The sequence below is a fragment of the Fistularia commersonii genome, chromosome 15 (genome assembly GCF_037954325.1).
Source record: "Fistularia commersonii isolate RoL2024-O1a breed Wild chromosome 15, RoL_Fcom_v1.0, whole genome shotgun sequence".
Lineage (NCBI taxonomy): Eukaryota > Metazoa > Chordata > Actinopteri > Syngnathiformes > Fistulariidae > Fistularia > Fistularia commersonii.
Window position 1 is genome coordinate 7,167,194 of NC_141298.1, and position 14,359 is coordinate 7,181,552.

Genomic DNA, 14,359 nt, shown 5'->3' on the forward strand with positions numbered 1-14,359 from the left:
ATCTCCCGTGTTAAAATGTTATGCAATCTTAATATGTGTTTTACATCAGTTTTTTTTCTCTCGCTTTTATAACGACAAAATCATAAAAAAATATACCCAAGGGTGAAAGAAAATAGATAAACCAGATTTCATGAATTAAATACTTCTACACTTACCTTTTAAATTTGGTTAATTTGTGTCTGGATCACACAGTAAACACTTTTGTGAAATACTTCAATTCAGAAATACAAACAGATATACAAAAATAAGCAAACTATTTAAGACAAGTGTTATATTTTTACAAGTGTAATTTTAAACTGAAAAATCTGACACTCGCAGATGATGTGATATTTGGTGTCAATGCTGGTAAGTCCTTTTGAACAGTGTGTATCAAACCTGCTTTTCTCTGAGACTGAAAAAACATTGTTTCATCACTGAAAAGTGTAGGAAAACAATTAGTTTCAGAGCAGTGTGTGTTGTAAATTCAATCTGAATTTTCTGAATGAAAGTTTTTCTACGGTTGTTTGTTTTAACAATGTCTAGTGCAAAGCATTTGAATATTCATTGTTTTCCCTGTGCTGGCAATGAGTAAATGGGCTTCCTTGCAGGCTTCATATTAACATCCTTCTAGATTTTATTGATATTGATTTGTTTTGATGACCATTTGTGATTTGATTTGATGTTTTCTGGTTCCCCCTTGAATGCTTGTCTCCTAGTGATCGCCCTGGTGCACGTCAAGTTACCTGACCAGGTGGACGTTCTTCTTGGGGAAACAGCCAGGCTCCCCTGTCACTATAGGTTCAAACATGACCAGGAGCAACCCGAGGTTCTAATGTTCCAGTGGTTTGTGGTAAGAACTGTCCCGTGAAAGACACAATCCGTCACATGTACCTCAATGCTAGTTAGACTATTGTGCAACACATAAGAACAACACAAACTGCTGCAGAACAACACAATAAAGTAACCCAGTCTTTTTATTTGTAAAGGCTGATGTCTCTTTGGAAGATGTACTCTAGGTAACTGAAAAAAGTTTTCTTGTCATAAATGAAGAGTATGTTGGAAAGTTCTTTTAGATAGCTTAAAAATTCTTCAGTCTATTTGCATCCATATCAGTTTTTTTGTGTTTCAACTTAGGTCATATTTAGTCAAAACACAAATTACTGCTGATTTTTCATGTAATCAACTATTTACTCCTGCAGAGGGCAGTAAGCAGCAAGAAACGGATACGGCTCTATTATGGAGATTACAATTTGGAGACAATCGACAAGAACACAAACTTCACGGACCGCATCCATGTGGAGAGGAATGACGAGCTGATGGTCCTCATTATCCGTGATGTTAGGATCTCTGATGACATGGAGTTCATGTGTCAGGTGAACGGACTTGGGGATGGTGTTGCCGAGGCAACAGCACATCTCAGAGTGTTTGGTAAGAAACAACTCTATTAATTAATTGTTAACATTTAAGTCCAAGCAGTTTGTTCTAGTATTGGTGGAACTTAATCGTCTGATTATGACTGACACCACCAATCAATGGTATATAGTCTATTTTACTGTAGTTTACCACAGCACATTGTAGCTGTCTAGCTGTGGACAATTTATAAAAACTGATTTGGAGTTAACCAAACAAGTTTACTGAACTTACTGAAAACTAATCTTTAGGCTTATTTTATTCATATTTTCATACAACCGGTTTACATTTTTGTTTATTTCTGGTTGTTTTTTCGTCAATTTTTCCACAACGCACATAACATAAATGAACTGAAAAGTTCAGCTTCCAACAATAGATACTCTCTTGAATAAAATAAATCTATCGTGATTATCATTTACACTATATTGTTAATTTCCTATTTGTATATTAACCACTGCCACAAGTATTACCTATAAATTACAAATTTTCCAATAAGTTGGCCTTGCCTTTTTTGGTATCACTGAAGTTCAGAAAGAGACATCACAGGTTCAGAAAGTGTGAAAGATTACGTAATTTTGACAAAATGAGGTACAGTTGCTGTTGTTTACACCTTATTAATTTTTTGATATTAGTTTTTAGTTTTTAGTTTTTTGTTTTTCGTGTTTTAAGTCAATTCATTTCTTCCCCCAAGCCATTCCAAAAGCACCAGTTATTGACGGGATCCCTGAGGCTATTTCTACAACCAATAAGGAACCGTCCAAGGTAGGTCAGACTAATGCTAGTTAGAACAAGCCACTTAAATGGTTAAAATACCAAAGAATTTTGAAATCTCCCCATTTTTTTCTCCGGATTAAATATTAAAGAGTTCAAAAGCAGATTAATCCCTGGTTCCACCAGATCACTCATCAATCTGTTCAGTTTCTGTTGAATCAGTTGAAGACAATCATATTTAGGTAACTTTGCGTTTTTGCAATTTTTGCAAATTTTTGCTAATTTACTTCAGATCTGGATGAGCTGGTTAAGTTATGTTATATGCTTTATTCATCCCTTGCAGGGAACTTATGGTTGACCACTTCATTGTCATGTTCAATGCAGGTCTTCAATACACATGTACAAACAGATATTGTAAACGTATCAGTGGAAGGTGGAATAGCTGCCACACCAGAGAGCAGTGCAGGGATTTGGTGCCTTGCTCAAGGGCACTCCTGTAGTGCTCAGGAGGGGATCAAATGCATCTACAGCCACCAGTCCATATTCTGTGTCGTGGTCAAAGCTGGACTTGAACTATTATTGTAGAAGCTGACAAACGGAATAAGACTGATTGAATTTTACAAACGGTGTTGATGCAGTAAAACGATGCAGCAATTGTCTAAAAATATCTAATATATGTAAAGCTCAAAAAATGGCAACATATTCTACCACACCAAAATGATTTTCTGGCTAGAAGCACAAAATTCAAAATATCATTACTTGCCAAATTCCAAAGTTTGCGGAAATGTTACAATACAGACACATAGATAGATACAAGTTAGATAGTAGAAATAAGGTGTCAATCCATATCAATGGGTTATATATATATGACAAGTTGGAATTTTTTATCCAGGTAGCATCTTGTGAAGTCCAGAGTGGCTTTCCCAAACCCTCTATTACCTGGTTCCGAAACAACAAGGAGCTGGAGGTTACGCCTGGACGTGAGTATTTTTTTTTCATTCATGCTGACCAAGGCTGCTATCGTTGTTAGCGTTCTGTCATTCAATGTTTTAGCATGAATTGGTTTGGGAACATTTCAGCCAAAATCTGTAAAATAAAACAATGAATACAAAGAATATTAGCTTACAGTTCTGCCTTTTCAGAATTGTGCATAGACGCTGTGTTGCATGTCACACACCAAAATCAAAAAAATTGTACCTTTGCACTTGCATTTGAGTACTTTCAGAATATTGTTTGGCTTTACTTAAACTGATCATTCAAGCAATTTGAAACTGTAACTGACCTGACCTTTCAATTTATAATTTTAGATAGTTTGAAATTTATTTGAAGTTAACGTGTCTGAAAAGAAGCAAATGGGGGAAAACGTGATTAAAGGGCTTAATGGGTTACATGGGTAAAATTTGGGAAATTAGTCAAATGGCTTAAATTGGGTGGATGGGTAAAAGGTGGTAATAGGGGCTTAACTGGTCAAAACAGATGCATAAGTTAAATGGGTCAAATTTGGGAAATGGAGAAGAGAAAGGTCACATTTTTCTTTCCAGTAGCAATAATGTTTTGTCCTTTTAGATGTGAAACTGCTTACCCTGGTGTCCCGGGACTCCATCGGCCTATTCACCGTCCAGAGCACGTTGGAGTACAAGGTGCAGCGGGAAGATGAGTCCTCCTACTTCACCTGTGAGGTTACATACCTTGTTCCTGGCAATGTCAGCAGGGTTAAGACTGACCCCATCACCATCACTGTTCACTGTGAGTCATACATACTTTTATGATTTTTGTTTTGATGGAAATGCTACTCCAAATAATTTACTTTAATTGCTTATGCTGCTTCAGTCTTAGCGGGGTTCACCTATAATAATAATAATAATTTATCCTTAATTAATGCCTCATCGGGAAATTCATTCTCTGCAATTAACCCATCATGGATGCACCATGGCAGTAGGTTGCCATCCACCAGTGCCAGGGGAGCAGTTAGGGGTTCAGTGTCTAGCTCAATAACACTTTGACACACTAGGAGGAGCACGGAACAGAACCAGGAAGGTTAGATTCCAAAGACAATTGCTCTACCTCATGTGCCACGTCGCCCCTATTGCTGTTAGCCTAAAACCACTTATCTACCACTTATCCAGCTCAGGATGGCAGGGGATGCTGGAGGCTATCCCATCTCCCGTCAGGCAAGAGGCGGGGTATACCCTGGACTGCTCGCCAGTCAGTCGCAGGGCTATATATATACAGACAACCATTTACTCATCTGGGCAATTTTTCTCATGAACCTGTTGCATGTTTTCGGACTGGGGGAGTCATGCCACAGCTGCCGGCTTATAACAGGCCAGGTGAAATCACTAGGGTTCCTCTACACATTCTGGCAGGCTGGCCTCACCACCTATGTGAAGAAGTGCAGCAAGCAAAAGAGTTCCAGCTTAAGACTACAGATTGATGGCATCATAGCAGCCTTAAATCCATAAAAGGCTATCTAAAGCATGTTTTAGCCTTTAAAAACACTAACAGCAGAAGATTTACTCAGTTTTATAGTCAATGAATACTCGTGATCTATTGTATATATTGATAGATCATAAAGTATATTATCATGTGACCCTAATGTTTTAAACAAAGAGTTCATAAACTGTGTTCATTGTAAAATACTTTGTTGAATGAATAAAGTGTGCTCATTTTTGTCCAGTTTAGTTGTCCATTCTCTCCTCCTGGTCTTTAGGAAATTAGATATTAAAGAGGTTCTCCATTAGCTTTGGTGGTTTGTGTTCGACAAGGATTCTCACTGTTATAGTAAGGTAGAATTAAGGTGTAATTGTAAAAAACAAATTAGCCGAACATAAATATGTATGTTAATGTCTTCCAAGTAATCCAGCTAATTTACCCATTTACTCAATGCCTTGTTGTGTTGTTTTTTTGTTTTTTTTTTCAGAAGATATCTCCAACAGTCCAAAAACATGCAGGAGGTTAAATAGTTCAAAATAGTCTAAATATTCTGTAGACATGTTCATGTCCACGTTAAGCCACAGCTCTTGTCCAGTTTCAGTTTCTGCTGGCATTAATTTTTCCTTTGTGTATCTTTGTATCCATGTCCAGACCCGACCACTATGGTGGAGATGTGGAAGGAGACACCGCCGGGTTTGGTCAAGGAGGGGGACACAGTGGAGTTGCGGTGCCAGGGTGATGGCAACCCATCGCCAGTCCTGGTTTTCAGCAAGGAACAAGTAAGAAAAGAACATTGTTTAGGAAACACACTGATATGCAGTGAGTTTGTTTTACTGTAAATGCAGAGATGGTGATCTGCAGATACTTATTTCCGTGTTGATTCGTTTCCGTGCTACACACACTGTTTGTGTCTCTGCACAGAAACTCTTGATGTTGAATTGATGTTCTGTCACTGAGTCTTTCGCTCTGCTATTAAAGCCCAAAGAATATAAAATCATGTTACAACTGTGGACATGAGTATTAACCCTTCCAGGTTTTTATCGGAAATCTTGAACAATGCCTGTTTTTACTGGCCAAGGCACATACAGTTTTACTAGTCACCATCAACTAACCTCCTTTGGAAGCAATATTGATAAAAGATGGAAAAAGAATACATTACCGGAAAGACCATATAGCCAGAAGAATCATGTCTAAAATACTATTTATTATGCAGGTTAACATTGTAGAGGGGGCAACCTTGAGTTAATATCATAAATATATCTAGTTAACATCAGATATGTTGATTTAGTATCCGAAGATCATCAGATTAACACTAGAAGAATGCCAGTTTAATAGTGGAAAGTTTTCAGTTTAAAATCACATAAAAATTCTGTTTAAAAAAATGTCAATTTACTGTCAGACAGACTTTGGGCAGAAAAGCTTTAAGGTTCAAGGTGCTTTCATGTCATTACAACTTATGCAACATGACAGAATAAAAGATTCAGAAAACCCACTAAAATTAATGGAATGAACAAAATAGACACATATAAAAATGGAAACCAACCTAAGATTTAAAATGTACTTAAAATGAAAAACAACGATATTGGACAATAAGACAGAGGAGAGTTGTGGCAGCAGCAGGAAAAGACAGTTCTGTTTATTTTTCCCAGTCTACGATTAAGCTGTTCATCAGCACCAAAATATTGATAGCCAATAGCAAAAATTTCGATGACAAAATATTTTTGGTGTGACAGAAAACTTAAAAGCAGTTATTTAAGCAGATGACTGCATTTTATCGAATAACCTAAATACATTAAATCTGTTTGCAGTACAATGTCTGAGCAACATTTTTAAGAGGAAAGACCTTTTTGAATTCAGTTATACATAGAACACAACATTGCCAAAATTAACCGCCAGGTTTAACCCAGCACTAGAGGAACAGGTTATGTGTTAAGCTGTTAATAATGCGCTAACTCCATAAATTCTTTTAAGGATGGTTTAATGTGCTACATTTGCATTGTAGGAGCCAGAGGTGGTGCTGCAGCAAGGCAGCAGAGACATGTTGATCCTCCACAATGTGACACGACAAGACAGCAGCGTCTATTGCTGTCACTCTCTGGATATGAACAGTGAAAAGAGCGAGGTCAAAGGGGAGGTGCTGCTCACTGTGCACTGTGAGGAATTCACACATACAATTTAGTTTGCTCTGCAAAGTGCAGTCATGCACTGATATGCCCTTTGCTGGTCTCTTGGTGTTCAGACTTGGACTTGGCTGTTGTTGTGCCCAAAGACACAGAGGTCATGTTGAAAGGTGAGGACCTGATTGCGACGTGTAATGCATTGTCATCCCTGAAGACCGAAACCGTCTGGTTCAAGGTATGTGTGCTGGGCAACATGGTAACTTCTTGTATCTTCCATATGTGCATATACCTACACTTTATAATTATATTTTGTATGGATGGCTGTGCTTTCATTGAATGTTGATGTCCTGAGCTATGCTTGTACAATGCAACTACTGACATTTGGACATTTCTTTCGTAGAATTGAGCAGAGTGATGGAAACAAGTTATTGATCACCAATTTGTTGGGTTGTGTGTGTGTGTTTGTGTGTGTCAGGATGGGAAGCAGGTGGGTGTAGGTAGCACACTCCAGCTTCAGGATGCCTCCTACGAGACGTCTGGCGAGTACATCTGTGAGGTGGCAGTTTCCTTCCTTCCATCTATGCGAACGAGCGGCTCAGTGAACATCCTCGTCCAAGGTCAGATGCAATGACAACATGGCATTTATCTTTTCTTTGAGGACATTCATTTCAAACATCAGTGCATCGCTCCTATATGCGTGTTTATTTTGTGCACATGTGTGTGGGGGGTAGGGAGTCCTGAGCTTGTGGGAGCAGGCCAGGAAGTGCAGCTGGAAGAAACAGCAGAACAAATAGTGAACCTGCGCTGTGACGCCCTGGGAAACCCTGCCCCGACAATATCCTGGAGCATTGCTGGCAGCCAGGTGCTTAAAACATACCTATACACATGCACATACGCATACACATGTACAATCAGACCTTTGAGCTGGAGTTTTTAATTCATTGATCACGATCGACCAGTAAAGCGCAAAGGAAGTGTTGGTAGATCATGTTTCATTCAAATAATACTTTTTTTCCAGATGATAGTCAATCGTCTGTGCGCCCTATGGTGTTTGTGACTAAATTGATGTACAGGCCTTCCAATCTCATATCACTTCTCTTTTAATATGGATCACAACATACCATGCAAACTATTCTTCAAAAAGAGAGGTTATTAAACCTCTCTTGGAATCCAAAAACGTACAACTTCCATGCAGTATAGAATACATTTGAAGTGTGTTTGTCTGATTTGTAAATCTGTCATTGCTATTCCAAAGTAGGGAAATGTGGAAGCACTTTCAAACTGTTCATAAAAGCTAGCTCACTGACACGTCCAGAAAGCATACTGAGAGAGAGAACATTGAGGGAGTCTGAATTTTCCTACATTAGAAAATTCTTTAGTCCAAATACCATTCCACCATGGCTGATGATCATTTGGAAGCTACCGGTAGCTACTGAAACCCTGGCTGACACATTCAGTGCATGTAATCAGAGCACAGTTGCACAGTTGCACAAAGCACAGTTGAGACCATAGATATACTGAACAGTATTATGCCACAACGGCTGATGCAGTTATGCAAGGTATGCCAACATATATTGTACCTGTAATTCATAATCAGTATAAATATATTTAGCACTTTTAATTTAGTTTGAGAATTTTGACCTGATTATCATAAAAGTAAAAACGTGGCCATCCCTGACCTACAGCATCAGCATATGAATTTCATCATTTAGGGTGCTTTACACACCAATTCAGAAGTTGAATCCTGTTGATGTCTAATACAAGGTCTGTGTGTGTTGGCATGTTTTGTGTGTGTTCGTGCACGCAGGTCTGGCAGGAGGTGGAGAGCAAATCCAGTGATCACAAGAGTTACAGCGTGGTGTCAGTGAAAGTGACGTCCGATGTCATTGCTCAGTGTAATGCTTCCAACAGCATTGGCATGGACATGAGGGTTTTCAGCATCAGAGCCAGTAAGAACTGCAAAGTATTTCTTAGAGAAAACACAGAATTGTCTGCACAATAAAACTGGCCAAAGAAAACTCCCCATCCTCTGGTATATGAGCTTTAAACTCCTAAAGCAGAATGATCAAGACAATCTGTATGAAATTGATTGAAAATGAGTGAAAACACGACTTACTTGTTAATCATTCATGCATTTATACATTATACTGCTTATCCTGCACATAGAACTGAATCCAAATGATATTGGGTAACGTGAGGTTTAACCTGTACCCATTAACCATGAAATTTAGCAAGAATCTTCCCAGAAATACCGAAAAAAATCCATACAATTGGGCAGGTTTTTTTTGAAACTACTGAATGATAGAAAGAAGTTTGCTCAAATCAAATGACATTTACCTAAATGTTCTACATAAAATGTCAAAAAAAAAAAAAAGCTTCACATTTTGTCATAATTGGTCACAAATAGAAAGTACTGAGAAATAAGAACAAAATCCTTATTTGTCACATTCACAAAATCATTTGACCTCTGCATTTAACCCATCATGGATGCACTATGAGCAGAAGGTAGCTCAGGAACAGCGCCAGGGGTTCAGCGTCTTGCTCAAAAACAGCTCGACAGGCTAGGAGGAACTGGGAAACGAACCAGAAATGTTCGGGTCTAATGACAAATGCTCTAACCCCCTGCGCCACGCTGCTCCAATTACAACAAATAATTCCCAAATAATAACAAAATTACCAAGAAAACAGTAACAAATCACCTGAAATAGCTTTAAACTGACTTTTATAGCAACATAAATATGGAATACAAAAGGTTCATGCTTTCCCTGTGGTTCTTTTCCTCCATAGTTCCCATGGAACCATCGACACATCCCCTGTCTTCCAGTAAGTTCAAGCTCGGTTTAAACGTTTACTGCAGACTCACTTTTCAAATGAGATCACTATTCCTTCTTGATGTAACAGTGTCCTGAATATTTAAAAAATTTAAAAGACCCTTTTTAAATTTCAAAATGCAAGAATATTTTTTGGGTCATTTTTTAGAAAGACATGAAGCCAATTGGTCTGAGTTCCCAAACATTTAAACTAATTTTTTTGCTGAGGTTTATGTTACGTTTTTCCCAAAAATCTGAATTTTAGGTGATATCCCATTTCCTGGAATTTTAGGGACATTGTCAGCAAATTCCTAGGACAGAATTTATTCCTGATGCAGAAATAATATTCATGTCAAGCATTTTGGAACCAGGCCAGTTGACCAGTTTCCTTCTCTTTTAAGATTTAGATTGTTCAATTATTGTTACTAGTGAGACTTCAAAATATATTATTATCCATCCATCCATCCTGCTTCTACCGCTTATCCGGGTCGGGTCGCGGAGGCAGCAGCCAAAGCAGAGAGGCCAAGTCATCCCTCTCCCCGGCCATCTGGTCCAGCTCTTACGGGCGAACCCCGAGGCGTTCCAAGGCCTGTGAGACATAGCATCTCCAGCTAACTTGGATCTTCCCCAGAACCTCCTTCTGGTTGAAAATGATCGCAACACCCGACCAGGGAGGCATCCAGGAGCAATCCTTACCCGATGCCCGTCCCACTTCATCTGACTCCTCTTTACGTGAAAGAGCAGCAATCTCCTCACCCTATCTCTAAGGGAGAGCCCGTACATCCGCCGCAGAAAACTCGTTTCGGCCTCTTTGAACAGTGACCTTGTTCTTTCGATGACGACCCGCAGCTCGTGACCATAGGTGAGGGTAGGAACGTAGGTCAACCGGTAAATTGAGAGCTTTGCCTTTTGGCTCTGCTGCTACTTCATCACAACAGAACGGCGCTGAGTCTGCATCACTGCTGACACCGCACCGATCCGCCTGTCGATCTTCACTCCATCTATACATGTGAACTAGACCCATGCTCGAACTCCTCCAGATGAGGTAGGACCTCTTCCCCGACCTGGAGTGGGCACTTGACCTTTTTCCGGACTGAGAACCATGGTCTCGAATTTGGAGATGTTCTTCCGCATCCCGGCTGTGTCACATTCCGCTGCAAACTGGATCCAAAGTACAAGGACCCGGCGGCCCTTCCTTTCCAGCACGCCTGAGTAGACTTTTCCAGGGAGGCGGAGGAGTGTGATCCCCCTCTTGTTGGATCCGATCCTCCGATCCCCCTTTTTAAAGAACGGGATCACCGACCCAGTTTGCCTATCCAGAGGCACAGCCCTCCGCCTTCCACGCATGGTTGCAGTGCTGTGTCAGACAGGACAAACCCTACAACGTTCAGAGCCTTAAGGTACTCAGGGGGGCTCATCCGCCCCTGAGGAGCTTTTGATTGCCAGCTTCAGCTCCTGGAATAAGCGAGCAAGTTTGTATTTTATTATTGTGTTTATTATTTAAATATGCCAGGAAAACTGCTTGGTTCACTTTGGGTCATTTTTCTGTTCTATTTTCTTTCTTTCTTTCTTTAAATATGAACAATTTTGAATCCATTGGCGAGGAAAACAGTTCTCAGTTACAGACATATTTAGTAGCTGCATTTTCTTTAATATAATCAACATTAGCATTCTTTCAGTGTTGCAAAGATAGGTTGTGGTGTAAATGACAATCCAGAATCCCAATTTCTCCAAACTGTCCAAACATCTACACAATGTAATTTTTTTAAAATCAAATTAATTTTTGCAATTGAACTAACAGTTTTGATACAGCTGTTTAATCGGTGTGATATTTTTTTTTTGTTGTTCCACTTACATTAGTGTGAAGTTGATTTTACATTCATCTTCCATGTCGTATTGATGTAATACTATGTTTCTGCGCATGCCTGTGCGTGCGTGTGTGTGTGTGTGTGTGTGTGTGTGTGTGTGTGTGCGCGCGTGTGCCCACAGCAGAGGGCAGTGGCGTGATCATCGTGGTGATCATCCTGGGCCTCTTGCTTGTCGCTGTCCTCGGTAGCGTTTCGTACTTCCTGTACAAGAAGGGAAAGATCCCATCTGGACGAACCGGCAAGCAGGACATGTGAGCATTAGAAAAACATGTCAATAATGTTCGCTTTCAGTGTCTCCATAGTGCAGCGTGCACAAAGCACATTTTCGTAGCTCATTATTTGAGTGCAAAATTCTATTCCGCACTCGAAAAAAGTGCAAAATGCTCTGAAAGGCCCAAATCTAAAACTGTATTCCCTCCTCTCCTCCATCAGCAGCAACAAAGAGAAGACCACTAAAGATCAGATCGTCGTGGAGATGAGAAAAAACTCCAGCAATGTCGACATCGTCCTTCTGAAGGCCGTCAACGGAGAGCAGAACAGCACCAATGGCCAGGTGGCACCTTCCCGTTCACATCATTTCTTAATGAATTGTACCATTTTTTTTCTCTTTATCTGCTTAGTTAGTGTCCTGGCCGTTAATTGTCGTTTACAAAATGCCACATATTCGTTTCTCTGGATCTAATGTCATATTTTTGTTATGATTTCCCAGGTAAACTCTGGTGAAATGTGAGTGTCTGCTGTCCTTCGATAAGGGTGAAGCTGAAAACATGAAGGAGGAGCAACGGACATATCTGAGACCTGAAACCCAGCGCGCGCACACACACACACACACACGCACACACACACACACACACACGCACATGCACACACACACACCTAAATACCTAAGTTTCAAACTGTTCAATTGTTGAGCATTGATTTCTCTCTGATGAAAATCTATTTTGTTATTTAAGATATTTTCAACGAGTTGCTGTGACATTGTTTTTCTTTTTTCACATAAATGGACTATTTTCAAGCCAAAAAAATTAGACATTGCAACATTGTTTTGTAAATAATGACTCTGAGGATGTCAAAGGTGAGCGATCTGCTGTGCCTGTTCTGCATCATACACTGAATTTATTTGTTTCTTTAAAATGTGTGTTTTATTATGTGTGTTTCCACTAAGAGGCTGTTCAACCTGTTGGATGTCCTTAACTGTTGAAATTATTTTATTTTGATCATCAACCTGGTAAGACATTTTTTTTGGTTGTTTTTAGGTTAATCCATGTTCATGTCTGTTTTTAGGTCATTTTTTTGCTGAATTGTTTTTAATCTTTAATCACAGGTGGTTTTTCAAGTAGTCTTAGGTAGTTATTAAAAAATAATTCTTAGTGTAGGATACCACATAACATCGAGTGAAATAGTCATTTCAAACAGTAAAAATGATCGAGAGAAAAACAATGTTTTAGTAAGAAACATTTACACTGGATTATTATCCTCACCAAGGGAAAATGCCATTAGTGAACTGGCAGTTTGTCACTTTAGATATTATTTCATTGTTCAATCTTTTTTGAGAAATACTCACAACCTCACCTAAATACAATCAGTGAATTACCAGCAACAACAGACTGAAATTGACTATAATAAAAATTAAATCTAGAAAAATACTAAAAGATTGTCAAGAAATGAATAAAAATAAAGTAAATAGAAAAGCTGAATTTGCTCCAATAAGGTTTGGTTTCGTCTTTTAGTTTTTCAACTGAGAGGCTTTGACCATCTTTTAGGCACATTTATCTGAATGCACTTCAATTATTTGAATAACAGAATTTGCTGCAAAAAATTCCACATAAAAATCCTAGTGTCAATTCTATTTTGAAATTTAATTTGAAGGTAAATGTTTTGAACGAAGCGGGGTCTGATATGTCTTGTTGCCCGATGACTTGCAACTTTTTTTCTTTGGACATTCCAGGCGTCCGGAGTGGAAACTTTTCCTTTTGGAATAAGAAAAGCAGATTTTCTCAGTTTATTTAGACTTTAAACCTGTTGTCATTGATTCCTCTGGACGTTCAAACATTGAAATGTAAGTTTTTTTTTCTTTCCAAATGTTTGTTATTTAATACGTCTGTATATTGGATTCTTTGATGCTTGCTGTTTTTATATATTTTGCTAAAAATCCTGCCAAATAAAACATGTTTGACTTAAGATTGATTTTCTTTCTTATTCACAAACATTTGTAAAATGACAAAACATTGTCACCGAATAAGGCCTTCTTATAGTTGCATTCAAACTCATCTTTATTCATTTCCAAAGTAAATGGCATTGCGGACTTTTACCCTTGATTTTTTTTTTTCCCATGGCTAACTTTCCTCGTTCCTCCTTTATTTTTAGATCGAATTTAGATAATTAGCTAATTTTGAGAATGTTGGTAGAGAAGTACAGAGAGCCGGAGGGAACTGCATTGTCGGGAGAACGTGCGCTACTGTATGAGGAAGTCAGGAGTGGCAAAGATGTATGTTAGACTAGTGAAGGACACGTATGAGAGCTTTGCGTTGGTGATGATACGTAGATGTGACTTCCAAGGAGGAGATGGGATTGCAGGATCAACTCTGAGCCCCATCTTGTTTGCTATTGTGATAGATATGCTGACAGACTAAGAATCTACTTGTATCATGTTTTGCAGATGACATTGTGACCTGTGGAGGGGAAATCTAGAGATGTGGAACTATGGCCTGGAGAGGCGCGGGATGAAGGCAAGACAGGCAGCATGTGTGTGTGTGTGTGTGTGTGTGTGAATGAGATGGACCCAAGTAGAACTGTGTGACTATAGGAAGTGGGGATGATAAGGTGAGCACTTGGGGTCGACAGTCCAGAACGATTGTGGATGGTGGAAAAGAGGCGAGGGAACATGCAAGGAGGTTGGAACAGGTGGAGAAAAGTCAGGGGCGATGTTTTAAGTATCAGCCAGAATGAAAGTAAATGTGAACAAGACAGCGATGAGACCGTGCTTTAGAGACGGCACCATTGTGACCGTGGATAGGATCAGGAATGC

At 39.2% G+C, this 14,359-nt stretch overlaps 1 protein-coding gene across 1 annotated transcript in view; it reads left to right on the forward strand.

Moving 5' to 3' along the window:
* Nucleotides 1-13,512, forward strand: part of tmem120aa (transmembrane protein 120Aa) — a 68,271-nt gene extending 54,759 nt beyond the window's left edge. The window contains exons 12-26 of the mRNA XM_086160592.1: nt 696-829; nt 1,179-1,407; nt 2,081-2,151; nt 2,993-3,080; nt 3,667-3,846; nt 5,185-5,312; nt 6,536-6,686; nt 6,773-6,888; nt 7,129-7,270; nt 7,385-7,515; nt 8,461-8,602; nt 9,441-9,476; nt 11,453-11,582; nt 11,764-11,884; nt 12,041-13,512. Of these exons, the coding sequence (XP_086016718.1) occupies nt 696-829; nt 1,179-1,407; nt 2,081-2,151; nt 2,993-3,080; nt 3,667-3,846; nt 5,185-5,312; nt 6,536-6,686; nt 6,773-6,888; nt 7,129-7,270; nt 7,385-7,515; nt 8,461-8,602; nt 9,441-9,476; nt 11,453-11,582; nt 11,764-11,884; nt 12,041-12,061 (1,820 nt within the window). The 3' untranslated portion in view covers nt 12,062-13,512. The remainder of the gene's footprint in view (nt 1-695; nt 830-1,178; nt 1,408-2,080; nt 2,152-2,992; nt 3,081-3,666; nt 3,847-5,184; nt 5,313-6,535; nt 6,687-6,772; nt 6,889-7,128; nt 7,271-7,384; nt 7,516-8,460; nt 8,603-9,440; nt 9,477-11,452; nt 11,583-11,763; nt 11,885-12,040) is intronic.
* Nucleotides 13,513-14,359: the final 847 nt, after the last annotated feature.